Genomic DNA, 27,153 nt, shown 5'->3' with positions numbered 1-27,153 from the left:
AAAAGAGAGAAAAAGAGAGGGAGAAAGAGAAGGAGGGGCGGAAGGAGAGGGAGAAAGAGGGCGGAAGGAGAGGGAGAAAGAGAGAAAAAGAGAAAGAGAGGGAGGAGAGAAAGAGAGAGAAAGAAAGAAAGAAAGAGAGAAAGAGAGGGAGGAAGAGAGGGAGAAAGAGGGCGGAAGGAAAGAGAGGGAGAAAGAGAGAAAAAGAGAGGGAGGAGAGAAAGAGAGAAAGAGGGAGGAAGAGAGGGAGAAAGAGGGCGGAAGGAAAGAGAGGGAGAAAGAGAGGGAGAAAGAGGGAGAAAGAGGGCGGAAGGAGAGGGAAAAAGAGAGAAAAAGAGAGGGAGGAAGGAGAGGAAGAAAGGAGGGAGAAGGAGAGGGAGAAGGAGAGGGAGAAAGAGAGAGAATGTTATTAAAATACCAGTCAACTGTCTATGTTGATCATGTAATCAATCTGCTTAGCTGTAGACTGTAGGGAGGGAGAGAAAGAGGAAAAATATCTAAGTTGTAGAATTGTATCAGCGCGTGAGGATCAGCGCGTGAGAATCAGCGCGTGAGGATCAGCGTAGTTGAGCGTGGATGTTTCTGTAACTTAATGGGACAATTCCATTAAGAACTCAGTCGTCTCCGACAAGCGCCAGTCTCATACTGCCCCGGGCATCATTTCATATTTTAGCAACAACAAAAACGCCTGGTCATAAGTGTGATTACAGGTGCACAGATTATGACCGGTCTGCTCGGAGGTGCCTGGGTACATGTCTGTGTGTTTGGGAAACTCTTACGGTTCAGTCCGGTGAAGCTTCAACATGCCGGTCTGCTAGGAGGTGCCTGGGTACATGTCTGTGTGTTTGGGAAACTCTTACGGTTCAGTCCGGTGAAGCTGAACATGCCGGTCTGCTAGGAGGTGCCTGGGTACATGTCTGTGTGTTTGGGAAACTCTTACGGTTCAGTCCGGTGAAGCTGAACATGCCGGTCTGCTAGGAGGTGCCTGGGTACATGTCTGTGTGTTTGGGAAACTCTTACGGTTCAGTCCGGTGAAGCTGAACATGCCGGTCTGCTAGGAGGTGCCTGGGTACATGTCTGTGTGTTTGGGAAACTCTTACGGTTCAGTCCGGTGAAGCTGAACATGCCGGTCTGCTAGGAGGTGCCTGGGTACATGTCTGTGTGTTTGGGAAACTCTTACGGTTCAGTCCGGTGAAGCTTCAACATGCCGGTCTGCTAGGAGGTGCCTGGGTACATGTCTGTGTGTTTGGGAAACTCTTACGGTTCAGTCCGGTGAAGCTTCAACATGCCGGTCTGCTAGGAGGTGCCTGGGTACATGTCTGTGTGTTTGGGAAACTCTTACGGTTCAGTCCGGTGAAGCTGAACATGCCGGTCTGCTAGGAGGTGCCTGGGTACATGTCTGTGTGTTTGGGAAACTCTTACGGTTCAGTCCGGTGAAGCTGAACATGCCGATCTGCTGAGTGATGTGGTCCCAGGTGCCGGGTGTCCCCAGAGCAATGAGCTTAGCCTTCAACTGGTCTCTCATCAACAATACACGGTCAGCCATGGTCTTTACATTACCCTTCCTACAGGGGGAGGAGGGAGAAGAGAGAGAGAGAGAGTTGGTTCGTTCAGCCTTCAGCTGGTCTCATCAACAGGACGTTACCCTTCCTACAGCCACGGGTAGTGGGACAGCTTCAACACTCTATATCACTGATCTGAATGAGAACGGCAGTCTTAGAAAATCTGCCACCAACAGAACGTGGCTTACAACAATCCCCAATAAGGAAGCACAGTTATTAAAGTCCAACAATCCCCAATAAGGAAGCACAGTTATTAAAGTCCAACAATCCCCAATAAGGAAGCACAGTTATTAAAGACCAACAATCCCCAATAAGGAAGCACAGTTATTAAAGTCCAACAATCCCCAATAAGGAAGCACAGTTATTAAAGACCAACAATCCCCAATAAGGAAGCACAGTTATTAAAGACCAACAATCCCCAATAAGGAAGCACAGTTATTAAAGACCAACAATCCCCAATAAGGAAGCACAGTTATTAAAGACCAACAATCCCCAATAAGGAAGCACAGTTATTAAAGACCAACAATCACCAATAAGGAAGCACAGTTATTAAAGACCAACAATCCCCAATAAGGAAGCAGTTATTAAAGACCAACAATCCCCAATAAGGAAGCACAGTTATTAAAGTCTAACAATGGAGCAGCTGCCAAAACCTGGACTGTACCATTCAGTGAACCTCTCAGGGTTAACTTAGAAGGGAGTGTTGTTGGACTGTACCATTCTGTGAACTCCTCGGGTTTAACTTAGGAGTGTTGTTGGACTGTACCATTCTGTGAAGAGAATTGGGTTGTTGAGTATAAAGGGTTATATTTTTGACCGTACCATTCTATGAACAGATCGGGGTTGTTGAGTGTAATGGCTACGATGCGCGCCCCCTGGGAGGGAGGGTTGGACCAGGTGGTCCTGACGATCTTCTCCATCTGGGACAGAACACGGGCCAGGTTGTCTTTATCCTGGGCCACTACCGTCAGGTTACCAACACGCTCATCTGGAGGAGGAAGGAACAAAATGGAGGATTAGCGTCAGAGAGGGTGTTTGACTGGCTGAGCGTTTGTGAGACAGAGATGAAAAATGTAAGCAAAAACTGTGGCCATTGGAACACAGCAGCAGACTGTGTGTGTTACATGTTGGTGTTCATGTTTAAGTATAATATATGCCATTTAACAGACATTTTTATCCACTTTACGTATGGGTGGTCCCGGGAATTGAACCCACTATCCTGGCGTTACAAGCACCATGCTCTACCACCGGAGACACAGAGGACCACGATGCACGTGTCTGTCTATAAACTCACTGTAGAGGCCAAAGTTCTTGGAGAAGGACTGGGCACAGAGCAGCTCAAATCCTTCAGAGACAAAGTAGCGGATGGCCCAGGCATCTTTATCCAGACTGCCTGATGCAAAACCCTGGTAGGCTGAGTCAAAGAACACAAACAGCTTCCTCCTCTGGAGAAGAGGAGGGAGGAGAAGGGACACAGAGAGAGAGAGGAGGGAGGAGAAGGAACACACAGAGAGAGAGGAGGGAGGAGAAGGAACACAGAGAGAGAGGAGGGAGGAGAAGGAACACACAGAGAGAGAGGAGGGAGGAGAAGGAACACACAGAGAGAGAGGAGGGAGGAGAAGGAACACACAGAGAGAGAGGAGGGAGGAGAAGGAACACACAGAGAGAGAGGAGGGAGGAGAAGGAACACACAGAGAGAGAGGAGGGAGGAGAAGGAACACAGAGAGAGAGGAGGAGAAGGAACACAGAGAGAGAGGAGGGAGGAGAAGGAACACACAGAGAGAGAGGAGAAGGAACACAGAGAGAGAGGAGGGAGGAGAAGGAACACAGAGAGAGAGGAGAAGGAACACAGAGAGAGAGGAGAAGGAACACAGAGAGAGAGGAGAAGGAACACAGAGAGAGAGGAGTGAGGAGAAGGAACACAGAGAGAGAGGAGTGAGGAGAAGGAACACAGAGAGAGAGGAGGGAGGAGAAGGAACACAGAGAGAGAGGAGGGAGGAGAAGGAACACAGAGAGAGAGGAGGGAGGAGAAGGAACACAGAGAGAGAGGAGGGAGGAGAAGGAACACAGAGAGAGAGGAGGGAGGAGAAGGAACACAGAGAGAGAGGAGGGAGGAGAAGGAACACAGAGAGAGAGGAGGGAGGAGAAGGAACACAGAGAGAGAGGGGGAGGAGAAGAAACACACAGAGAGAGAGGAGGGAGGAGAAGAAACACAGAGAGAGAGGAGGGAGGAGAAGGAACACACAGAGAGAGAGGAGGGAGGAGAAGGAACACACAGAGAGAGAGGAGGGAGGAGAAGGAACACACAGAGAGAGAGGAGGGAGGAGAAGGAACACACAGAGAGAGAGGAGGGAGGAGAAGGAACACAGAGAGAGAGGAGGAGAAGGAACACAGAGAGAGAGGGAGGGAGGAGAAGGAACACACAGAGAGAGAGGAGAAGGAACACAGAGAGAGAGGAGAAGGAACACAGAGAGAGAGGAGAAGGAACAGAGAGAGAGGGAGTGAGGAGAAGGAACACAGAGAGAGAGGAGTGAGGAGAAGGAACACAGAGAGAGAGAGGAGGAGGAGAAGGAACACAGAGAGAGAGAGAGAGGAGGAGGAGAAGGAACACAGAGAGAGAGGGAGGGAGGAGAAGGAAACACAGAGAGAGAGGAGGAGGAGAAGGAACACAGAGAGGAGGGAGAAGGAACACAGAGAGAGAGGAGGGAGGAGAAGGAACACACAGAGAGGAGAGGAGAAGGAACACAGAGAGAGAGGAGGGAGGAGAAGGAACACAGAGAGAGAGGGAGAAGGAACACAGAGAGAGAGGAGAAGGAACACAGAGAGAGAAAGGAGAAGGAACACAGAGAGAGGAGGGAGGGAGGAGAAGGAACACACAGAGAGGGAGAGGAGGAACACAGAGAGAGAGGAGGGAACAGGAACACAGAGAGAGAGGGAGGGAGGAGAAGGAACACAGAGAGAGAGAGAGGGAGGAGAAGGAACACAGAGAGAGAGGAGGGAGAGAAGGAACACAGAGAGAGAGGAGGAGAAGGAACACAGAGAGAGAGGAGGGGAGGAGAAGGAACACAGATGAGAGAGAGGGAGGAGAAGGAAACAGAGAGAGAGAGGGGGGAGGAGAAGAAACAACAGAGAGAGAGGAGGGAGGAGAAGAAACACAGAGAGAGAGGAGGGAGGAGAAGGAACACACAGAGAGAGAGAGGGAGGAGAAGGAACACACAGAGAGAGAGGAGGGAGGAGAAGGAACACACAGAGAGAGAGGAGGGAGGAGAAGGAACACACAGAGAGAGAGGAGGGAGGAGAAGGGAACACAGAGAGAGAGGAGGAGGAAAGGAACACAGAGAGAGAGGAGGGAGGAGAAGGAACACACAGAGAGAGGAGAAGGAACACAGAGGAGGGAGGGAGAAGGAACAGAGAGAGAGTGAGGAGGAACACAGAGGAGAGGAGGAACACAGAGAGAGAGGGGGAGAAGGAAAACACAGAGAGAGAGGAGGAGGGAGGAGAAGGAACACAGAGAGAGAGGAGGGAGGAGAAGGAACAGAGAGAGAGGAGGGAGGAGAAGGAACACAGAGAGAGAGGGAGGGAGGAGAAGGAACACAGAGAGAGAGGAGGGAGGAGAAGGAACACAGAGAGAAGGAAGGGAGAAGGAACACAGAGAGAGAGGAGGGAGGAGAAGGAACACAGAGAGAGGGGGAGGAGAAGGAACACACAGAGAGAGAGGAGGGAGGAGAAGAAACACAGAGAGAGAGGAGGGAGGAGAAGGAACACAGAGAGAGAGGAGGGAGGAGAAGGGACAGAGAGAGAGGAGGGAGGAGAAGGGACACAGAGAGAGAGGAGGGAGGAGAAGAAACACAGAGAGAGAGGAGGGAGGGAGGAGAAGGAACACAGAGAGAGAGGAGGGAGGAGAAGGAAACAGAGAGAGAGAGGGAGGGAGGAGAGAGAGAGTGGGAGGGAGGAGAAGGAACACAGAGAGAGAGGAGGGAGGAGAAGGAACACAGGGAGAGAGGAGGGAGGAGAAGAAAACACAGAGAGAGAGGAGGGAGGAGAAGGGACACAGAGAGAGAGGAGGGAGGGAGAAGGAACACAGAGAGAGAGGAGGGAGGAGAAGAAAACACAGAGAGAGAGGAGGGAGGAGAAGGAACACAGAGAGAGAGGAGGGAGGGAGAAGGAACACAGAGAGAGGAGGGAGGAGAAGGAACACAGAGAGAGAGGAGGGGGGGAAGGAACACACAGAGAGAGGAGGGAGGAGAAGAAACACACAGAGAGAGAGGAGGGAGGAGAAGGAACACAGAGAGAGAGGAGGGAGGAGAAGGAACACAGAGAGAGAGGAGGGAGGGGAGAAGAAACACAGAGAGAGAGGAGGGAGGAGAAGGAACACAGAGAGAGAGGAGGGAGGAGAAGGAACATGAGAGAGAGAGAGGAGAAGGGAGGAGAAGGAACACAGAGAGAGAGGAGGGAGGAGAAGGAACACAGAGAGAGAGGGGGAGGAGAAGAAACACACAGAGAGGAGGAGGAGGAGAAAAACAGAGAGAGAGAGGAGGGAGGAGAAGGAACACAGAGAAGAGAGGAGGGAGGGGGAGAAGGAAATACAGAGAGAGAGGAGGGAGGAGAAGGGACACACAGAGAGAGAGGGGGGAGGAGAAGAAACACAGAGAGAGAGAGGAGGGAGGAGAAGAAACACACAGAGAGAGAGAGGAGAAGGAACACAGAGAGAGAGGAGGGAGGAGAAGGAACACAGAGAGAGAGGAGGGAGGAGAAGGAACACAGAGAGAGAGAGGAGGGAGGGAGAGAGAGGAGGGAGGAGAAGAAACACAGAGAGAGAGAGGAGGGAGGAGAAGGAACACAGAGAGAGAGGAGGGAGGAGAAGGAACACAGAGAGAGAGGAGGGAGGAGAAGGAACACAGAGAGAGAGGAGGGAGGAGAAGGAACACAGAGAGAGAGGAGGGAGGAGAAGGAACACAGAGAGAGAGGAGGGAGGAGAAGGGACACAGAGAGAGAGGAGGGAGGAGAAGGAACACACAGAGAGAGAGGAGGGAGGAGAAGGAACACAGAGAGAGAGGAGGGAGGAGAAGGAACACAGAGAGAGAGGAGGGAGGAGAAGAAACACAGAGAGAGAGGAGGGAGGAGAAGGAACACAGCGAGAGAGGAGGGAGGAGAAGGAACACAGAGAGAGAGGAGGGAGGAGAAGGAACACAGAGAGAGAGGGAGGGAGGAGAAGGAACACAGAGAGAGGAGGAGGGAGGAGAAGGAACACAGAGAGAGAGGAGGGAGGAGAAGGAACACAGAGAGAGAGGAGGGAGGAGAAGGAGCACAGCGAGAGAGGAGGGAGGAGAAGGAGCACAGAGAGAGAGGAGGGAGGAGAAGGAGCACAGAGAGAGAGGAGGGAGGAGAAGAAACACAGAGAGAGAGGAGGGAGGAGAAGAAACACAGAGAGAGGAGGGAGGAGAAGAAACACAGAGAGAGGAGGGAGGAGAAGAAACACAGAGAGGAGGGAGGAGAAGAAACACAGAGAGAGGAGGGAGGAGAAGGGACACAGAGAGAGAGGAGGGAGGAGAAGGGACACAGAGAGAGAGGAGGGAGGAGAAGGGACACAGAGAGAGAGGAGGGAGGAGAAGGAGCACAGAGAGAGAGGAGGGAGGAGAAGGAGCACAGAGAGAGAGGAGGGAGGAGAAGAAACACAGAGAGAGAGGAGGGAGGAGAAGAAACACAGAGAGAGGAGGGAGGAGAAGAAACACAGAGAGAGGAGGGAGGAGAAGGGACACAGAGAGAGAGGAGGGAGGAGAAGGGACACAGAGAGAGAGGAGGGAGGAGAAGGGACACAGAGAGAGAGGAGGGAGGAGAAGGGACACAGAGAGAGAGGAGGGAGGAGAAGGGAAAGAGAGAATTGAGAGGGAAGAAAGGAAAAACAAAACGTTACCCCAAAATATAAATGAGCCTGATGGATAATGGTTGGGACTATGAGATGTCTGTTGTCCTGGGGATTATTCATTAGTCTCAGACTGTCGTCACAGAACAGAAACTATTTCATACAAATGAAAGACGTTTTGCAATGAAAACTAGAGTTTCTATTGAACAGACTCCGGTAGGTCCCTACCCGTTTGGTTCCGTTTGGTTCCTAGTGAATACACTCCTGCTGTCGCCCCTGTCTCACCTTCATGACCTCAGAGATCGTCTTCCATTCGTCAGGTGTGGGGTCTGTCCCCGTGGGGTTGTGGGCACAGGCATGGAGCACAAAGATAGAATGTTCTGGAGCGTTCTGACAAAATAACACACACCCACATCAATTATCAAGGACAGGATTAGGGATGTGCATCTGAAAGAATGTCTGCGTTCAAGTAATCTCATGAAAATGATTTGGAGTAGTCAAATGTTAGCGTGAAACGGGGCTGACGGCGAAACAGTTTGCAGGGTGTTATCAGTTGTTCAGATTACTGGTTGTTTTGATACACAACTGAAAACCAAACAGTTTGCAGGGTGTTATCAGTTGTTCAGATTACTGGTTGTTTTGATACACAACTGAAAACCAAACAGTTTGCAGGGTGTTATCGATTGTTCAGATTACTGGTTGTTTTGATACACAACTGAAAACCAAACAGTTTGCAGGGTGTTATCGATTGTTCAGATTACTGGTTGTTTTGATACACAACTGAAAACCAAACAGTTTGCAGGGTGTTATCGGTTGTTCAGATTACTGGTTGTTTTGATACACAACTGAAAACCTAGCTGAAATATTAAACGCAAGATGATCATCCATAGCTTGCTGTAGACTAAATTGTGCAAGATGTCGCTCTAAGTCCTCCCTCCCTCCCTCCATCCATCCATCCCTACCCAACCCTCCATCCATCCCTATCCAACCCTCCATCCATCCCTATCCTCCATCCCTACCCAACCCTCCAACCCTACCCCCAACCCTACCCCTCCAACCATACCCAACCCTCCAACCCTACCCCTCTAACCATACCCAACCCTCCATCCCTACCCCTCCCTCCAACCATCCCCCTCTCACCTCCAGGTCATCCATTATACCGGTCACGTCCAGGCCTTTCTTTTCTCCGTCCCAGTAGTGGTAGGGGCGGATATCTTTAAACCCAGCATCAGAAAACACTGCATTGTGGTTCTCTATAGGGAGAGAGAAGCAGAAGGAGAAACAAGAAGGAGAAGATAGATAAAGAAGAAGAAGGTGAGGTGGTGGAGGGTATTTGTTCAGTATGTTTGTGCTCTTAAGGGGTTGATGACTCAATAGAAGTAGAATATGTTGATTGGGCTCTATGTGTCTGCTGCTGTGTCTCAGTTGTCTAAACAGTCCTTATTGGCTCTACGGTTCTCTTGTGGTCTAAACAGTCCTTACTGGCTCTACGGTTTTCTTGTTGTCTAAACAGTCCTTATTGGCTCTACGGTTTTCTTGTTGTCTAAACAGTCCTTATTGGCTCTACGGTTTTCTTGTTGTCTAAACAGTCCTTATTGGCTCTACGGTTTTCTTGTTGTCTAAACAGTCCTTATTGGCTCTACGGTTTTCTTGTTGTCTAAACAGTCCTTATTGGCTCTACGGTTTTCTTGTTGTCTAAACAGTCCTTATTGGCTCTACGGTTTTCTTGTTGTCTAAACAGTCCTTATTGGCTCTACGGTTTTCTTGTTGTCTAAACAGTCCTTATTGGCTCTACGGTTTTCTTGTTGTCTAAACAGTCCTTATTGGCTCTACGGTTTTCTTGTTGTCTAAACAGTCCTTATTCTTGTTTTCTTTTGTCTAAACAGTCCTTATTGGCTCTACGGTTTTCTTGTTGTCTAAACAGTCCTTATTGGCTCTACGGTTTTCTTGTTGTCTAAACAGTCCTTATTGGCTCTACGGTTTTCTTGTTGTCTAAACAGTCCTTATTGGCTCTACGGTTTTCTTGTTGTCTAAACAGTCCTTATTGGCTCTACGGTTTTCTTGTTGTCTAAAACAGTCCTTATTTGTTCTATGGAACCCAGGACTCCCTGGCTAAATCAATTCCATGTAAATGAGTTGGTTGAAGCTCTGCCCACTGACCCCAGGTTGGCGCGGAGGCGTAGATGGGCGTGGCCGTGTTGTTGGTGCCGTTGTACCAGCGCCTCAGAAACTCCGCCCCGATCCTCAACGCACCGGTACCTCCCAACGCCTGGACCGCTCCCACCTGGAAAGAGAGAGAAAACGTCAACATTTGGGCAGGGCAAGGCAGAAGACTGTGTGTGTGTGTTTCCCAGTCCTACTACTCATCCCCCAGGATGTGTGTTTATGTTGACTTCCACACCCCACGATGTAGAATTTGAGTTCCAGGAAGTAGAATTTAATTCAGTGCAATTCAAGAGATTCGGCTGAGTCATGGAATGAGTTATACTGACAGGTCACACTTCCAGACACCAAATACTACATCCTTTTTTTCCTGGAAACAATGTTCATCAACTCTCAACCTTAGTGCTTAGAAGAGACCATTATATTTACACCAACCATTTCATTTCTTTGGCTTCTTTTTGAAGGCCTCAGGGGTCAACTTGAGGTTGAACCAATGCTGGGAAATGTAGTATTTCCCCATATTTAACTTGAAATGTAAAAGTGATAAAATATGATAACCTGTATGTGAATATTCAAAGTTTTTTCTTTGATCATACATTTCAGATTTTGTCCTGAAAATGGATTGTTTTATATGCATGTATATAACGACATGTTTGATGTTTCAGGCACAAGATGTATACTTGTACAGACTAGACCTAATGTAGAATAGAAGAGCCATTTGAAATTAATAGAATTTCACTCAATTCTATTTCCTTGAAGTAAAAATTGTAATTCTGTATTCTCTAACAACTTCAATTCAATAATTCTATGGGAATTTATGAGGCATTCTCAATTCAATTCTGCCCAACTCTGGTGTCTATGTATATACATGTGTCCCTCCCTCCTACCTACCCTCCCCGTCCTTGATGGCGGGGCTGTCATCGCCCAGGGCCACCTTGGAGGCAGCAGAGGCGGAGCTCAGGGAGACCCAGGATGGGAAGATGCTCGTGGTTCAGACTGTTGTCCTCCACTATCTCTCATCTGCTCTACCTTCTTCACTAACGGGCAGGACCCACGGTAGACAGTCATCTGTACGGTAGGTAGGCTGAGAGGAGACATTATATAGAGAGACGGAGAGTCATCTGTACGGTAGGCTGAGGAGAGGAGACATTATATACTGCATCTAACTATCTAGGCAGGACATGGTAGACAGTCATCTGTACAGTAGACTGAGGAGAGAGGGAGAGCAGGACCACGGTAGACAGTCATCACGGTAGGCTATATACTGTATCTAACTATCTAGGCAGGACCCACGGTAGACAGTCATCTGTACGGTAGGCTGAGGAGAGAGGAGACATTATATACTGCATCTAACTATCTAGGCAGGACCCATGGTAGACAGTCATCTGTACAGTAGGCTGAGGAGAGAGGAGACATTATATACTATCTAACTATCTAGGCAGGACCCACGGTAGACAGTCATCTGTACGGTAGGCTGAGGAGAGAGAGAGAGGAGACATTATATACTGTATCTAACTATCTAGGCAGGACCCACGGTAGACAGTCATCTGTACAGTAGGCTGAGGAGAGAGGGAGACATTATATACTGTATCTAACTATCTAGGCAGGACCCACGGTAGACAGTCATCTGACCCACGGTAGGCTGAGGAGACTGAGGAGAGAGAGAGAGGAGACATTATATACTGTATCTAACTATCTAGGCAGGACCCACGGTAGACAGTCATCTGTACAGTAGGCTGAGAGAGGAGACATTATATACTGTATCTAACTATCTAGGCAGGACCCACGGTAGACAGTCATCTGTATGGTAGGCTGAGGAGAGAGGAGACATTATATACTGTATCTAACTATCTAGACAGGACCCACGGTAGACAGTCATCTGTATGGTAGGCTGAGGAGAGGAGAGAGAGAGAGAGTATCTAACTATCTAGGAGACCCACGGGACAGATACATTATATACTGTATCTAACTATCTAGGCAGGACCCACGGTAGACAGTCATCTGTATGGTAGGCTGAGACAGATCTGTACGGTAGAGAGAGAGGGGAGACATTATATACTGTATCTAACTATCTAGGCAGGACCCACGGTAGACAGTCATCTGTACGGTAGGCTGAGGAGAGAGAGAGAGAGAGAGGAGACATTATATACTGTATCTAACTATCTAGGCAGGACTCATGGTAGACAGTCATCTGTACAGTAGGCTGAGGAGAGAGGAGACATTATATACTGTATCTAACTATCTAGGCAGGACCCATGGTAGACAGTCATCTGTACAGTAGGCTGAGGAGAGAGAGAGAGGAGACATTATATACTGTATCTAACTATCTAGGCAGGACCCACGGTAGACAGTCATCTGTACAGTAGGCTGAGGAGAGAGAGAGAGGGAGACATTATATACTGTATCTAACTATCTAGGCAGGACCCACGGTAGACAGTCATCTGTACAGTAGGCTGAGGAGAGAGAGACATTATATACTGTATCTAACTATCTAGGCAGGACCCACGGTAGACAGTCATCTGTACAGTAGACTGAGGAGAGAGGAGACATTATATACTGTATCTAACTATCTAGGCAGGACCCACGGTAGACAGTCATCTGTACAGTAGACTGAGGAGAGAGGAGACATTATATACTGTATCTAACTATCTAGGCAGGACCCACGGTAGACAGTCATCTGTACGGTAGGCTGAGGGAGAGAGAGAGAGAGGAGACATTATATACTATATCTAACTATCTAGGCAGGACCCATGGTAGACAGTCATCTGTACAGTAGGCTGAGGAGAGAGAGAGAGGGAGACATTATATACTGTATCTAACTATCTAGGCAGGACCCATGGTAGACAGTCATCTGTACAGTAGACTGAGGAGAGAGGAGACATTATATACTGTATCTAACTATCTAGGCAGGACCCACGGTAGACAGTCATCTACAGTAGACTGAGGAGTAGGATACATTATATACTGTATCTAACTATCTAGGCAGGACCCATGGTAGACAGTCATCTGTACAGTAGGCTGAGGAGAGAGGAGACATTATATACTGTATCTAACTATCTAGGCAGGACCCACGGTAGACAGTCATCTGTACGGTAGGCTGAGAGAGAGAGGAGACATTATATACTGTATCTAACTATCTAGGCAGGACCCACGGTAGACAGTCATCTGTACAGTAGACTGAGGAGAGAGAGAGAGACATTATATACTGTATCTAACTATCTAGGCAGGACCCATGGTAGACAGTCATCTGTACAGTAGGCTGAGGAGAGAGGAGACATTATATACTGTATCTAACTATCTAGGCAGGACCCACGGTAGACAGTCATCTGTACGGTAGGCTGAGGAGAGAGAGAGGGAGAGGAGACATTATATACTGTATCTAACTATCTAGGCAGGACCCATGGTAGACAGTCATCTGTACGGTAGGCTGAGGAGAGAGAGAGAGAGGAGACATTATATACTGTATCTAACTATCTAGGCAGGACCCATGGTAGACAGTCATCTGTACAGTAGGCTGAGGAGAGAGAGAGGAGACATTATATACTGTATCTAACTATCTAGGCAGGACCCACGGTAGACAGTCATCTGTACGGTAGGCTGAGGAGAGAGAGAGAGAGGAGACATTATATACTGTATCTAACTATCTAGCCAGGACCCACGGTAGACAGTCATCTGTACGGTAGGCTGAGGAGAGAGAGAGGAGACATTATATACTGTATCTAACTATCTAGGCAGGACCCACGGTAGACAGTCATCTGTACCGTAGGCTGAGGAGAGAGAGAGAGGAGACATTATATACTGTATCTAACTATCTAGGCAGGACCCACGGTAGACAGTCATCTGTACAGTAGGCTGAGGAGAGAGAGAGAGAGGAGACATTATATACTGTATCTAACTATCTAGGCAGGACCCACGGTAGACAGTCATCTGTACGGTAGACTGAGGAGAGAGGAGACATTATATACTGTATCTAACTATCTAGGCAGGACCCACGGTAGACAGTCATCTGTACGGTAGGCTGAGAGAGAGAGAGAGAGGAGACATTATATACTGTATCTAACTATCTAGGCAGGACCCACGGTAGACAGTCATCTGTACAGTAGGCTGAGGAGAGAGAGAGAGGAGACATTATATACTGTATCTAACTATCTAGGCAGGACCCATGGTAGACAGTCATCTGTACAGTAGGCTGAGGAGAGAGAGAGAGAGGAGACATTATATACTGTATCTAACTATCTAGGCAGGACCCATGGTAGGCAGTCATCTGTACAGTAGGCTGAGGAGAGAGAGAGAGGGGAGACATTATATACTGTATCTAACTATCTAGGCAGGACCCATGGTAGACAGTCATCTGTACAGTAGGCTGAGGAGAGAGAGGAGACATTATATACTGTATCTAACTATCTAGGCAGGACCCATGGTAGACAGTCATCTGTACAGTAGGCTGAGGAGAGAGAGAGGGAGAGACATTATATACTGTATCTAACTATCTAGGCAGGACCCACGGTAGACAGTCATCTGTACAGTAGGCTGAGGAGAGAGAGAGGGAGAGACATTATATACTGTATCTATCTATCTAGGCAGGACCCATGGTAGACAGTCATCTGTACGGTAGGCTGAGGAGAGAGAGAGAGGGGAGACATTATATACTGTATCTAACTATCTAGGCAGGACCCATGGTAGACAGTCATCTGTATGGTAGGCTGAGGAGAGAGAGAGGAGAGACATTATATACTGTATCTAACTATCTAGGCAGGACCCATGGTAGACAGTCATCTGTACGGTAGACTGAGGAGAGAGGAGACATTATATACTGTATCTAACTATCTAGGCAGGACCCATGGTAGACAGTCATCTGTACAGTAGGCTGAGAGGAGAGAGAGAGAGGAGACATTATATACTGTATCTAACTATCTAGGCAGGACCCACGGTAGACAGTCATCTGTACGGTAGGCTGAGAGAGAGAGGAGACATTATATACTGTATCTAACTATCTAGGCAGGACCCATGGTAGACAGTCATCTGTACAGTAGGCTGAGGGAGAGAGAGAGGGAGACATTATATACTGTATCTAACTATCTAGGCAGGACCCACGGTAGACAGTCATCTGTACAGTAGGCTGAGGAGAGAGAGAGAGGAGACATTATATACTGTATCTAACTATCTAGGCAGGACCCACGGTAGACAGTCATCTGTACAGTAGGCTGAGGAGAGAGGAGACATTATATACTGTATCTAACTATCTAGGCAGGACCCACGGTAGACAGTCATCTGTACAGTAGACTGAGGAGAGAGGAGACATTATATACTGTATCTAACTATCTAGGCAGGACCCATGGTAGACAGTCATCTGTACAGTAGGCTGAGGAGAGAGGAGACATTATATACTGTATCTAACTATCTAGCCAGGACCCACGGTAGACAGTCATCTGTACGGTAGGCTGAGGAGAGAGAGAGAAGAGACATTATATACTGTATCTAACTATCTAGGCAGGACCCACGGTAGACAGTCATCTGTACGGTAGGCTGAGGAGAGAGAGAGAGGAGACATTATATACTGTATCTAACTATCTAGGCAGGACCCATGGTAGACAGTCATCTGTACAGTAGGCTGAGGAGAGAGAGAGAGAGGAGACATTATATACTGTATCTAACTATCTAGGCAGGACCCATGGTAGACAGTCATCTGTACAGTAGGCTGAGGAGAGAGAGAGAGGAGACATTATATACTGTATCTAACTATCTAGGCAGGACCCACGGTAGACAGTCATCTGTACGGTAGGCTGAGGAGAGAGAGAGAGAGGAGACATTATATACTGTATCTAACTATCTAGGCAGGACCCACGGTAGACAGTCATCTGTACGGTAGGCTGAGGAGAGAGAGAGAGGAGACATTATATACTGTATCTAACTATCTAGGCAGGACCCATGGTAGACAGTCATCTGTACAGTAGGCTGAGGAGAGAGAGAGAGAGAGGAGACATTATATACTGTATCTAACTATCTAGGCAGGACCCACGGTAGACAGTCATCTGTACGGTAGACTGAGGAGAGAGGAGACATTATATACTGTATCTAACTATCTAGACAGGACCCACGGTAGACAGTCATCTGTACGGTAGGCTGAGGAGACATTATATACTGTATCTATCTATCTAGGCAGGACCCACGGTAGACAGTCATCTGTACAGTAGACTGAGGAGAGAGGAGACATTATATACTGTATCTAACTATCTAGGCAGGACCCATGGTAGACAGTCATCTGTACAGTAGGCTGAGGAGAGAGGAGACATTATATACTGTATCTAACTATCTAGCCAGGACCCACGGTAGACAGTCATCTGTACGGTAGGCTGAGGAGAGAGAGAGAAGAGACATTATATACTGTATCTAACTATCTAGGCAGGACCCATGGTAGACAGTCATCTGTACAGTAGGCTGAGGAGAGAAGAGACATTATATACTGTATCTAACTATCTAGGCAGGACCCACGGTAGACAGTCATCTGTACGGTAGGCTGAGGAGAGAGAGAGGAGACATTATATACTGTATCTAACTATCTAGGCAGGACCCATGGTAGACAGTCATCTGTACAGTAGGCTGAGGAGAGAGAGAGAGAGAGGAGACATTATATACTGTATCTAACTATCTAGGCAGGACCCACGGTAGACAGTCATCTGTACGGTAGGCTGAGGAGAGAGAGAGAGAGAGGAGACATTATATACTGTATCTAACTATCTAGGCAGGACCCATGGTAGACAGTCATCTGTACCGTAGGCTGAGGAGAGAGGAGACATTGTATACTGTATCTAACTATCTAGGCAGGACCCACGGTAGACAGTCATCTGTACAGTAGACTGAGAGAGAGAGAGAGGAGACATTATATACTGAGACATTATATACTGTACTGTATCTAACTATCTAGGCAGGACCCATGGTAGACAGTCATCTGTACGGTAGGCTGAGGAGAGAGAGAGAGGAGACATTATATACTGTATCTAACTATCTAGGCAGGACCCATGGTAGACAGTCATCTGTACAGTAGGCTGAGGAGAGAGAGAGGAGACATTATATACTGTATCTAACTATCTAGGCAGGACCCATGGTAGACAGTCATCTGTACGGTAGTGAGGAGAGAGAGGCTGAGGAGTCATCTGAGAGAGGAGAGAGGAGACATTATATACTGTATCTAACTATCTAGGCAGGACCCATGGTAGACAGTCATCAGTAGGCTGAGGACTGAGGAGAGAGGAGACATTATATACTGTATCTAACTATCTAGGCAGGACCCATGGTAGACAGTCATCTGTACCGTAGGCTGAGAGAGGAGACATTATATACTGTATCTAACTATCTAGGCAGGACCCACGGTAGACAGTCATCTGTACAGTAGGCTGAGGAGAGAGAGAGAGGAGACATTATATACTGTATCTAACTATCTAGGCAGGACCCAGGACAGTCCACAGCTAGACAGTCATCTCTTGCAGACAGTCATCTGTACAGTAGGCTGAGGAGAGAGAGAGGAGACATTATATACTGTATCTAACTATCTAGGCAGGACCCATGGTAGACAGTCATCTGTACGGTAGGCTGAGGAGAGAGAGAGGAGACATTATATACTGTATCTAACTATCTAGGCAGGACTCATGGTAGACAGTCATCTGTACGGTAGACTGAGGAGAGGAGAGGAGACATTATATACTGCTGACTCATGGTAGACAGTCATCTGTAGAGGAGAGAGGAGACATTATATACTGTATCTAACTATCTAGGCAGGACCCACGGTAGACAGTCATCTGTACACCATCTGTATACAGGGCTCCAGAGTGGCACAGCGGCCTAAGGCACTGCATCTCAGTGCTAGAGGTGTCACTACAGACCCTGGTTCGATTCCAGGCTGTATCAAAACGGGACATGGGTGGGGGTAGCATAGAGCAGCACACAATTGGCCCAGCGTCACCCGGGTTAGGGTTTGGCCGTCATTGGGAATAAGAATTTTTTCTTAACTGACTTGCCCAGTTAAATAAAAATGTTTTATAATACACACTGTACATGTCTGTCAGCCTGCCTGCGTGGGCAGGACCAATAGCAGGCACCAGGCAGTCATTTACTGTAGGCTGGAGAGACAAACAAGCATTACAGAGTACAATAGCCTAGTTATAATGAGCCTATTTAAAAATGTTAATGGTTGATACCAAAACAACCTTTCATAATGACCACTAGCAGGCTGCAACACTGCCATAGTGCAGCAGTATGTTCACTTCATGCAGTCTGCTGTCACACCCTGCTCTGCTGGAGGTCACCCTGGCCTGAAGAATAAGTGTGGTGCACACGCATGTGACTTCCGAAGAGCTTAATTCCCCTCTCTAAGGAAAGCCTTTCAATGTCTCTCCTTTCCTGTCCAGGCCAGTGTGCTCTACCATTGAGGATCAAATTACAGCCGTGGATATTCCGTTACCAAAGTTCACAACAAATAGCTAGCCTAGCTGGCTGGCCTACACCAGGCCCTGGTCTAGTCTAAGGGAAACTACAGACATGTAGCAGCCTCGCTGGCTGGCCTACACCAGGCCCTGGTCTAGTCTAAGGGGAAACTACAGACATGTAGCCTCGCTGGCTGGCCTACACCAGGCCCTGGTCTGATCTAGGGAAACTACAGACATGTAGCCTAGCTGGCTGGCCTACACCAGGCCCTGGTCTAGTCTAAGGGGAAACTACAGACATGTAGCCTAGCTGGCTGGCCTACACCAGGCCCTTGTCTAGTCTAAGGAAACTACAGACATGTAGCCTAGCTGGCTGGCCTACACCAGGCCTGGTCTAGTCTAAGGGAAACTACAGACATGTAGCCTAGCTGGCTGGCCTACACCAGGCCATGGTCTTGTCTAAGGGAAACTACAGACATGTAGCCTAGCTGGCTGGCCTACACCAGGCCCTGGTCTAGTCTAAAGGGAAACTACAGACATAGCCTAGCTGGCTGGCCTACACCCAGGCCCTGGTCTAGTCTAAAGGGAAACTACAGACATGTAGGCTCGCGGGTTAGAAGCTACTTCTCTTTGTTTTTTTCCCCTTCCTGTAGTTCATTAATACCAAACACTGATTCATCAAGGTCACAAAACAAGCCCAACTAGTTTTTTATAACAGTTCCTCAACACACCCTGTTTCTACTAGAATCAGTCTCTCACTGCCAACAACAACCAGTCGATATTTTCCCAGTCCTGTGTGGTGTTATGAGGCTCTGGGTTCTGTAGATACTACCGTGGGAGTATGACCGGAAGTCACTTTCCCTGAGTTGAGCTTCCATTTCCTAGCAGGTTGAGCTAACCCCATCCATTTCCCTAGCAGGTTGAGCTAACCCCATCCATTTCCCTAGCAGGTTGAGCTAACCCCATCCATTTCCCCTAGCAGGTTGAGCTAACCCCATCCCTTTCCCCCAGGTTGGGGCTCCCATCCCTTTCCCCCTAGCAGGTTGAGCTAACCCCATCCCTTTCCCCTAGCAGGTTGAGCTAACCCCATCCCTTTCCCCTAGCAGGTTGAGCTAACCCCATCCCTTTCCCCTAGCAGGCTGAGCTAACCCATCCCTTTCCCCCTAGGTTGAGCTAACCCCATCCCTTTCCCCTAGCAGGTTGAGCTAACCCCATCCCTTTCCCTAGCAGGTTGAGCTAACCCCATCCCTTTCCCCTAGCAGGTCAGAGCTAACCCCCATCCCTTTCCCCTAGCAGGTTGAGCTAACCCCACCCTAGCAGGTTGAGCTAACCCCATCCCTTTCCCCTAGCAGGTTGAGCTAACCCATCCCTTTCCCCTAGCAGGTTGAGCTAACCCCATCCCTTTCCCTAGCAGGTTGAGCTAACCCATCCCTTTCCCCTAGCAGGTTGAGCTAACCCCATCCCTTTCCCCCTAGCCTGAGCTAACCCCCCATTCCCCTAGCAGGTTGAGCTAACCCCATCCCTTTCCCCAGGCTTGAGTTGAGCTAACCCCATCCCTTTCCCTAGCAGGTTGAGCTAACCCCATCCCTTTCCCTAGCAGGTTGAGCTAACCCCATCCCTTTCCCCCTAGCAGGTTGAGCTAACCCCATCCCTTTCCCTAGCAGGTTGAGCTGCTAACCCCATCCCTTTCCCTAGCAGGTTGAGCTAACCCCATCCCTTTCCCTAGCAGGTTGAGCTGCTAACCCCATCCCTTTCCCTAGCAGGTTGAGCTAACCCCATCCCTTTCCCCTAGCAGGTTGAGCTAACCCCATCCCTAGCAGGTTGAGCTAACCCCATCCCTTTCCCTAGCAGGTTGAGCTAACCCCATCCCTTTCCCTAGCAGGCTGAGCTAACCCCATCCCTTTCCCTAGCAGGTTGGTTGAGCTAACCCCATCCCTTTCCCTAGCAGGTTGGCTAACTCATCCCTTTCCCTAGCAGGTTGAGCTAATCCCTTTCCCTAGCCATCCCTTTCCCTAGCAGGTTGAGCTAACCTCATCCTTTTCCTAGCAGGTTGAGCCCCCATCCTTTCCCTAGCAGGTTGAGCTTCATCCCTTTCCTAGCAGGTTGAGAATCCCATCCCTTTTCCTAACCCCATCCCTTTCCCTAGCAGGTTGAGCTAACCTCATCCCCCTAGCAGGTTGAGCTAACCTCCTTTCCCTAGCAGGTTGAGCTAACCCCATCCCTTTCCCTAGCAGGTTGAGCTAACCTCATCCCTTTTCCTAGCAGGTTGAGCTAACCCCATCCCTTTCCTAGCAGGCTGAGCTAACCCCATCCCTTTCCCTAGCAGGTTGAGCTAACCATCCCTTTTCCTAGCAGGTTGAGCTAACCTCATCCCTTTCCCTAGCAGGTTGAGCTAAACCCCATCCCTTTCCCTAGCAGGTTGAGCTAACCCTCCCTTTCCCTAGCAGGTTGAGCTAACCCCATCTCTTTCCCTAGCAGGTTGAGCTAACCCCATCCCTTTCCCTAGCAGGTTGAGCTAACCCCATCCCTTTCCTAGCAGGCTGAGCTAACCCCATCCCTTTCCCTAGCAGGTTGAGCTAACCCCATCCCTAGCAGGTTCTAACCTCGCTTCCTAGCAGGTTGAGCTAACCCCATCCCTTTCCCTAGCAGGTTGAGCTAACCCCCATCCTTTTCCTAGCAGGTTGAGCTAACCCCATCCCTTTCCCTAGCAGGTTGAGCTAACCCCATCCCTTTCCCTAGCAGGTTGAGTAACCCCATCTTTTCCTAGCAGGTTGAGCTAACCCCATCCCTTTCCCTAGCAGGTTGAGCTAACCCCATCCCTTTTCCTAGCAGGTTGAGCTAACCCCATCCCTTTCCCTAGCAGGTTGAGCTAACCCCATCTCTTTTCCCTAGCAGGTTGAGCTAACCCCATCCCTTTTCCCTAGCAGGTTGAGCTAACCCCATCTCTTTCCCCTAGCAGGTTGAGCTAACCCCATCCCTTTCCCTAGCAGGTTGAGCTAACCCCATCCCTTTCCCCTAGCAGGTTGAGCTAACCCCATCCCTTTCCCTAGCAGGTTAAGGCTAACCCATCCCTTTCCCTAGCAGGTTGAGCTAACCCCATCCCTTTCCTAGCAGGTTGAGCTAACCCCATCCCTTTCCCTAGCAGGTTGAGCTAACCCCATCCCTAGCAGGTTGAGCTAACCCCATCCCTTTCCCTAGCAGGTTGAGCTAACCCATCCCTAGCAGGCTGGAGCTAGCCCCATCCCTTTCCCTAGCAGGTTGAGCTAACCCCATCCCTTTTCCTAGCAGGTTGAGCTAACCCCATCCCTTTCCCTAGCAGGTTGAGCTAACCCCATCCCTTTTCCTAGCAGGTTGAGCTAACCCCATCCCTTTCCCAGGTTGAGCTAACCCCATCCCTTTCCCTAGCAGGTTGAGCTAACCCCATCCCTTTCCCTAGCAGGTTGAGCTAACCCCATCCCTTTCCCTAGCAGGTTGAGCTAACCCCATCCCTTTCCCCTAGCAGGTTGAGCTAACCCCATCCCTTTCCCTAGCAGGTTGAGCTAACCCCATCCCTTTCCCTAGCAGGTTGAGCTAACCCCATCCCTTTCCCCTAGCAGGTTGAGCTAACCCCATCCCTTTCCCTAGCAGGTTGAGCTAACCTCATCCCTTTCCCTAGCAGGTTGAGCTAACCCCATCCCTTTCCCTAGCAGGTTGAGCTAACCCCATCCCTTTCCTAGCAAGGTTGAGCTAACCCCATCCCCTTTCCCCTAAGGCCTAACCCCATCTTTCCCTAGCAGGTTGAGCAGGTTGGCTACCCCCATCCCTTTCCCCAGGTTGAGCTAACCCCATCCCTTTCCCTAGCAGGTTGAGCTAACCCCATCCCTTTCCCTAGCAGGTTGAGCTAACCCCCATCTCTTTTCCTAGCAGGTTGAGCTAACCCCATCCCCTGAGCTAACCCATCCCTTTTCCTAGCAGGTTGAGCTAACCCCATCCCTTTTCCTGTAGGTTGAGCTAACCCCATCCCTTTCCCCTAGCAGGTTGAGCTAACCCCATCCCTTTCCCTAGCAGGTTGAGCTAACCCCATCCCTTTTCCTAGCAGGTTGAGCTAACCCCATCCCTTTTCCTAGCAGGTTGAGCTAACCTCATCCCTTTTCCTAGCAGGTTGAGCTAACCCCATCCCTTTTCCTAGCAGGTTGAGCTAACCCCATCCCTTTTCCTAGCAGGTTGAGCTAACCCCATCCCTTTCCCTAGCAGGTTGAGCTAACCCCATCCCTTTTCCCCTAGCAGGCTGAGCTAACCCCAACCTCATCCCTTTCCCCTAGCAGGTTGAGCTAACCCCATCCCTTTTCCTAGCAGGTTGGGCTAACCCCATCCCTTTTCCTAGCAGGTTGAGCTAACCCCATCCCTTTTCCTAGCAGGTTGAGCTAACCCCATCCCTTTTCCTAGCAGGTTGAGTAACCCCATCCCTTTTCCTAGCAATCCCTTTTCCTAGCATAACCCCTTTTCCTAGCAGGTTGAGCTAACCCCATCCCTTTCCCTAGCAGGTTGAGCTAACCTCATCCCTTTCCCTAGCAGGTTGAGCTAACCTCATCCCTTTCCCCCTAACCCCATCCCTTTCCTAGCAGGTTGAGCTAACCCCATCCCTTTTCTAGCAGGTTGAGCCCCATCCCTTTTCCTAGCAGGTTGAGCTAACCCCATCCAGGTTGAGCTAACATCCCTTTTTTACCTAGCAGGTTGAGCTGGAGTTGAGCTAACTTCTCCCTTTTTCTAACCATAACCTGTTTGGGCTTCTTGCCGTAAATTTGCTGTCATCAAATGACCATTGGTCCCAGTGTAGAAAATAGTTTATAAGTCCTGCTGTTCTCCCTCTAGTCAGAACCATTGTTCACCTGTCTGTGTCTGTCGTTGTGAATTTAACAGAGCGTGGTTTGGGAACAGGTTGAAACAGTGACTGAGAAGATACAATCATGCACCATTCCCTACAGCCTTGGCATTTGGAAGACTGATGAATGAAATGGATGACAATATAACCTAGTAGTGAAGGCAGAGTGATCTATTCCAAACCCAACACATGTATAACTATCTGTTCTGTACTGCATCCGGCAATCATTCTTTCCATCAGCTACAGAGCCCACTGGTCATAGAGATCCAATTCCTAATTCTATGGCAATGGTATTCAGACCTCATCTCCAATGTTTAGGAATGACCACAGACCTAGACCTTTTGGAAGGTGTGTCACCCTACGACTGGTGATAAGTTAACAGTTTATAATACACTTCTATTGCGGACTGCCTGATCTGTTCTGTATGGACCGCACGGGTTCTCGTAGAATCAATCATGAGGTCACATTGCTTTCCAGTGTCCACCAAATGTCAAACTCCAGAATGAGCAGCGTTTTATAAATGCTTTCATGATAGATACTAGCTAGATGCCCCTGAATTAGCAGGAAACTATGGCTGATATGTGCGGCAGTCTAGTTGCACTTGCTGTCACACTTCGACTAGTCTGTTAGCCTGCATGCTAACGAGGAAGGTCAAAGCCATGTTAGATGGCAAGCATTCTAATATCATGCTACTCAAACTAGTGCCCGTGGTCCAAGCAGATTACCCGTCTGTGTTACACATTCTAAACGTAAGTTAGCATAGCTTGTTGGAGCTTCTCTCTCTTACCTCCGACTCCCAAATTCACCTTCTGCGCGTGAGTGTCCTCTCTGAAATCGGCAGTCAGTTTAAAAACGGCCACTGGAGGGGGCTTGAGGTACTTCGGCGAATATAGACATGATTATAACGGATCCCGGTACAGAGCAGGAGAAGGGGAGAGGGTCGTTTTCTTGTTCAGTACCTCGCCGGTAGAGGCTGCAGCGGTGAGACAGGCGATTGAGTGTTGAGCTTCACCTTCAAAGCGCTACAAAGTACCACTGTGAAGCAGGAAAGAATAACTAAGTACTTCCGGGTCAGAATAAAGAGACAGTGCAAAGCCTAAATGTTCAACAATTGTTTTGTGTGTGTTCTCATATCATTTATTGCACTATACGTTGTGCTGCATTGAAAGGGGGGTCCATTTTACTCAGACTTGTGGTTTTCCAAATCTACAGAGTTTACACCCAAGAGGAGCGCCCTGCCCCCTTTCTTGCTAAGTATTGCTGATTCTTTCTGGCGGAACGGAGGTCTACAAGGCAAACTGGAACCAATGTCTGGAACGGGCGTCAACCCAATGACCAATGAGATAGCATGGAATACTGACCGGGGCTGCGAGACAGCCAATGGGAGCCAAGCATCTGAAAGGCCAAGGGCTCGTGCAGCTGTATGGCTGTGCACATGGAAATGATTAGGTTGTTTGAATAGGTGATATCAAAGCAACTGGATATAATTTTACATCATATGTTGATATATTTTATTTCACTGTACTTATCAAACGTATTGTATCTGACATTTTAGGAAAATATCATAATTGTGGCTTTAAGTCCCGAAGGCAAATTAGACACTGTCTGCAAGTGACTATACAGGAGATTATGAATAGATTCATAGATTCAATTACATCAAGATAAATAGCATGAGTAAACATAGTTCTGAATGTTTTGATTACGGGCTATTAAACATATGCAATTACTCTTTGTACCACTAGATGCCAGCCTTAAGTAGCAAATCAAGATATGCTGTCATTTTATCCAGGGTTTCCCAACCCTGTCTTTGCATTAATAAATATGCAGCTCCAAAAATAGTTTGGTGACCAAGAATATTAACGGTTTACTTTGCAGCTCACCAGCAACTGGGCATCAAGCAACAATAGGCCTACTGGTCTTTTGGTATGTACAATTTGCTTGAAATTGATAATTTAATTATTAAGCTTGCAATTCGGAACATGTTGTTTAAATTCATTATTACATAATCAAAATGTGTTGTAGACAAAATAAAGAAACGGGTTGTCTGGTCGCATCAATAAATAGACACAGACTTGTAGTTGAACAAGTCATTGCATGTATAGATTTTTGTTTACTTGACTTGAAAAAACTTGTGACTGAATTCAACTTGACTGGCTCTTAGAATGAATAACTTGGAATTGACTGGCTCTTAGAATGAATAACTTGGACTTGACTGGCTCTTGAGTAATTCTTGGACTTGACTGGCTCTTACGAATGAATAACTTGGACTTGACTGGCTCTTAGAATGAATAACTTTATACTGACTCTACACATCCACTCCCATACATTTATACTGACTCTACACACCCACTCCCATACATTTATACTGACTCTACACACCCACTCCCATACATTTATACTGACTCTACACACCCACTCCCATACATTTATACTGACTCTACATCCACTCCCATACATTTATACTGACTCTACACACCCACTCCCATACATTTATACTGACTCTACACACCCACTCCCATACATTTATACTGACTCTACACATCCACTCCCATACATTTTATACTGACTCTACACACCCACTCCCATACATTTATACTGACTCTACATCCCACTCACATACATTTATACTCCCATACATTTATACTGACTCTACACACCCACTCCCATACATTTATACTGACTCTTCATCCACTCACATATAAGCTGCTGCTACTCTGTTTATCATATATCCTGATGCCTCGTCCCCTTACCCCTATACATACCTACCTACATCACTTTAGTATCCCCTTACCCCTATACATACCTACCTACATCACTTTAGTATCCCCTTACCCCTATACATACCTACCTACATCACTTTAGTATCCCCTTACCCCCTATACATACCTACCTACATCACTTTAGTATCCTTACCCCTATACATACCTACACCTACATCACTTTAGTATCCCTTACCCCTACTACATACCTACCTACATCCTTTGGTATCCCCTTACCCCCTATACATACCTACCTACATCACTTTAAGTACATCCCCATACCCCCTATACATACCTACCTACATCACTTTAGTATCCCCTTACCCCTATACATACCTACCTACATCCTTTAGTATCCCCCTTACCCCTATACATACCTACCTACATCACTTTAGTATCCTTACCCCTATACATACCTACCTACATCACTTTAGTATCCCCTTACCCTATACATACCTACCTACATCCCTTTAGTATCCCATACCCCTATACATACCTACCTTCATCACTTTAGTATCCCCTATACATACCTACCTACATCACTTTAGTATCCCTACCCCTATACCTACCATACCTACATTTAGTATCCCTGCACATTGTAAATATGGTATTATTTCGGACCTTTTCAATATTTCCTATATATAGTACGCTTACTTACTTACTTTATTGTATATTTCATATTTGTATTATTTCTCATGTGTTTTTTCTTCCTCTCTTTCTCCCCCTCTCTCTCCTTTACTCTTCCTCTCTTTCTCCCCCTCTCTCTCCTTTACTCTCCCTCTCTTTCTCCCCCTCTCTCTCCTTTACTCTTCCTCTCTTTCACCCCCTCTCTCTCCTTTCTCTCCCTCTCTATCTCCCCCTCTCTCTCTCCATTACTCTCCCTCTCTTTCTCCCCCCTCTCTCTCTCCTTTACTCTTCCTCTCTAACTCCCCCTCTCTCTCCTTTACTCTCCCTCTCTATCTCCCCTCTCTCTCTCCATTACTCTCCCGCTCTTTCTCCCCCTCTCTCTCCTTTACTCTTCCTCTCTAACTCCCCCTCTCTCTCCTTTACTCTTTACTCTCTGTGAAGTGTTTCACTCTGTGTAGCTCCACTTATTTGGCTTCTGAAGAAAAGACAAGCATGTTTCTGCATCAGTGGTGACTTCTTTGCCACACACTTACCGCTTCACCACACTTACCGCTTCACACACACACTTACCGCTTCACACACACACACTTACCGCTTCACACACACACACTTACCGCTTCACACACACACTTACCGCTTCCCACACACACACTTACCGCTTCACACACACACTACCTTCACACACACACACTTACACACACACACTTACGCTTCACACACATACTACACACATATACACACACATATACACACACACACACACATATACGCACACACACACACTACACACACACACACACACACACACATGCACACACACACACATATACGCACACACACACATACACACACACACACACACACACACACACATATACGCACACACACATATATGCACACA

General features: G+C 48.0%; 1 protein-coding gene and 1 pseudogene across 1 annotated transcript; both read right to left on the bottom strand.

Annotated features, from left to right (window-relative positions):
- The window catches only part of LOC135528348 (metal transporter CNNM1-like), an 8,494-nt pseudogene extending 7,532 nt beyond the window's left edge, over window positions 1-962 (bottom strand).
- LOC135528343 (aspartate aminotransferase, cytoplasmic-like) lies at window positions 316-10,506 on the bottom strand. Its single transcript, XM_064957359.1, has 7 exons — window positions 10,477-10,506; window positions 9,583-9,706; window positions 8,563-8,675; window positions 7,708-7,812; window positions 2,854-3,004; window positions 2,382-2,547; window positions 316-1,562 (listed from the first exon to the last, which is right to left on the bottom strand). The coding sequence occupies exons 1-7, from the start codon at window positions 10,504-10,506 to the stop codon at window positions 1,343-1,345; spliced, it is 909 nt and encodes a 302-aa protein (XP_064813431.1). The 3' UTR covers window positions 316-1,342.
- Window positions 10,507-27,153: the final 16,647 nt, after the last annotated feature.

This window comes from Oncorhynchus masou, chromosome 5 (genome assembly GCF_036934945.1).
Source record: "Oncorhynchus masou masou isolate Uvic2021 chromosome 5, UVic_Omas_1.1, whole genome shotgun sequence".
Classification (NCBI taxonomy): domain Eukaryota; kingdom Metazoa; phylum Chordata; class Actinopteri; order Salmoniformes; family Salmonidae; genus Oncorhynchus; species Oncorhynchus masou.
Note: the sequence above shows the minus strand (reverse complement) of the source record. Positions and strands in the feature narration are given on the sequence as shown.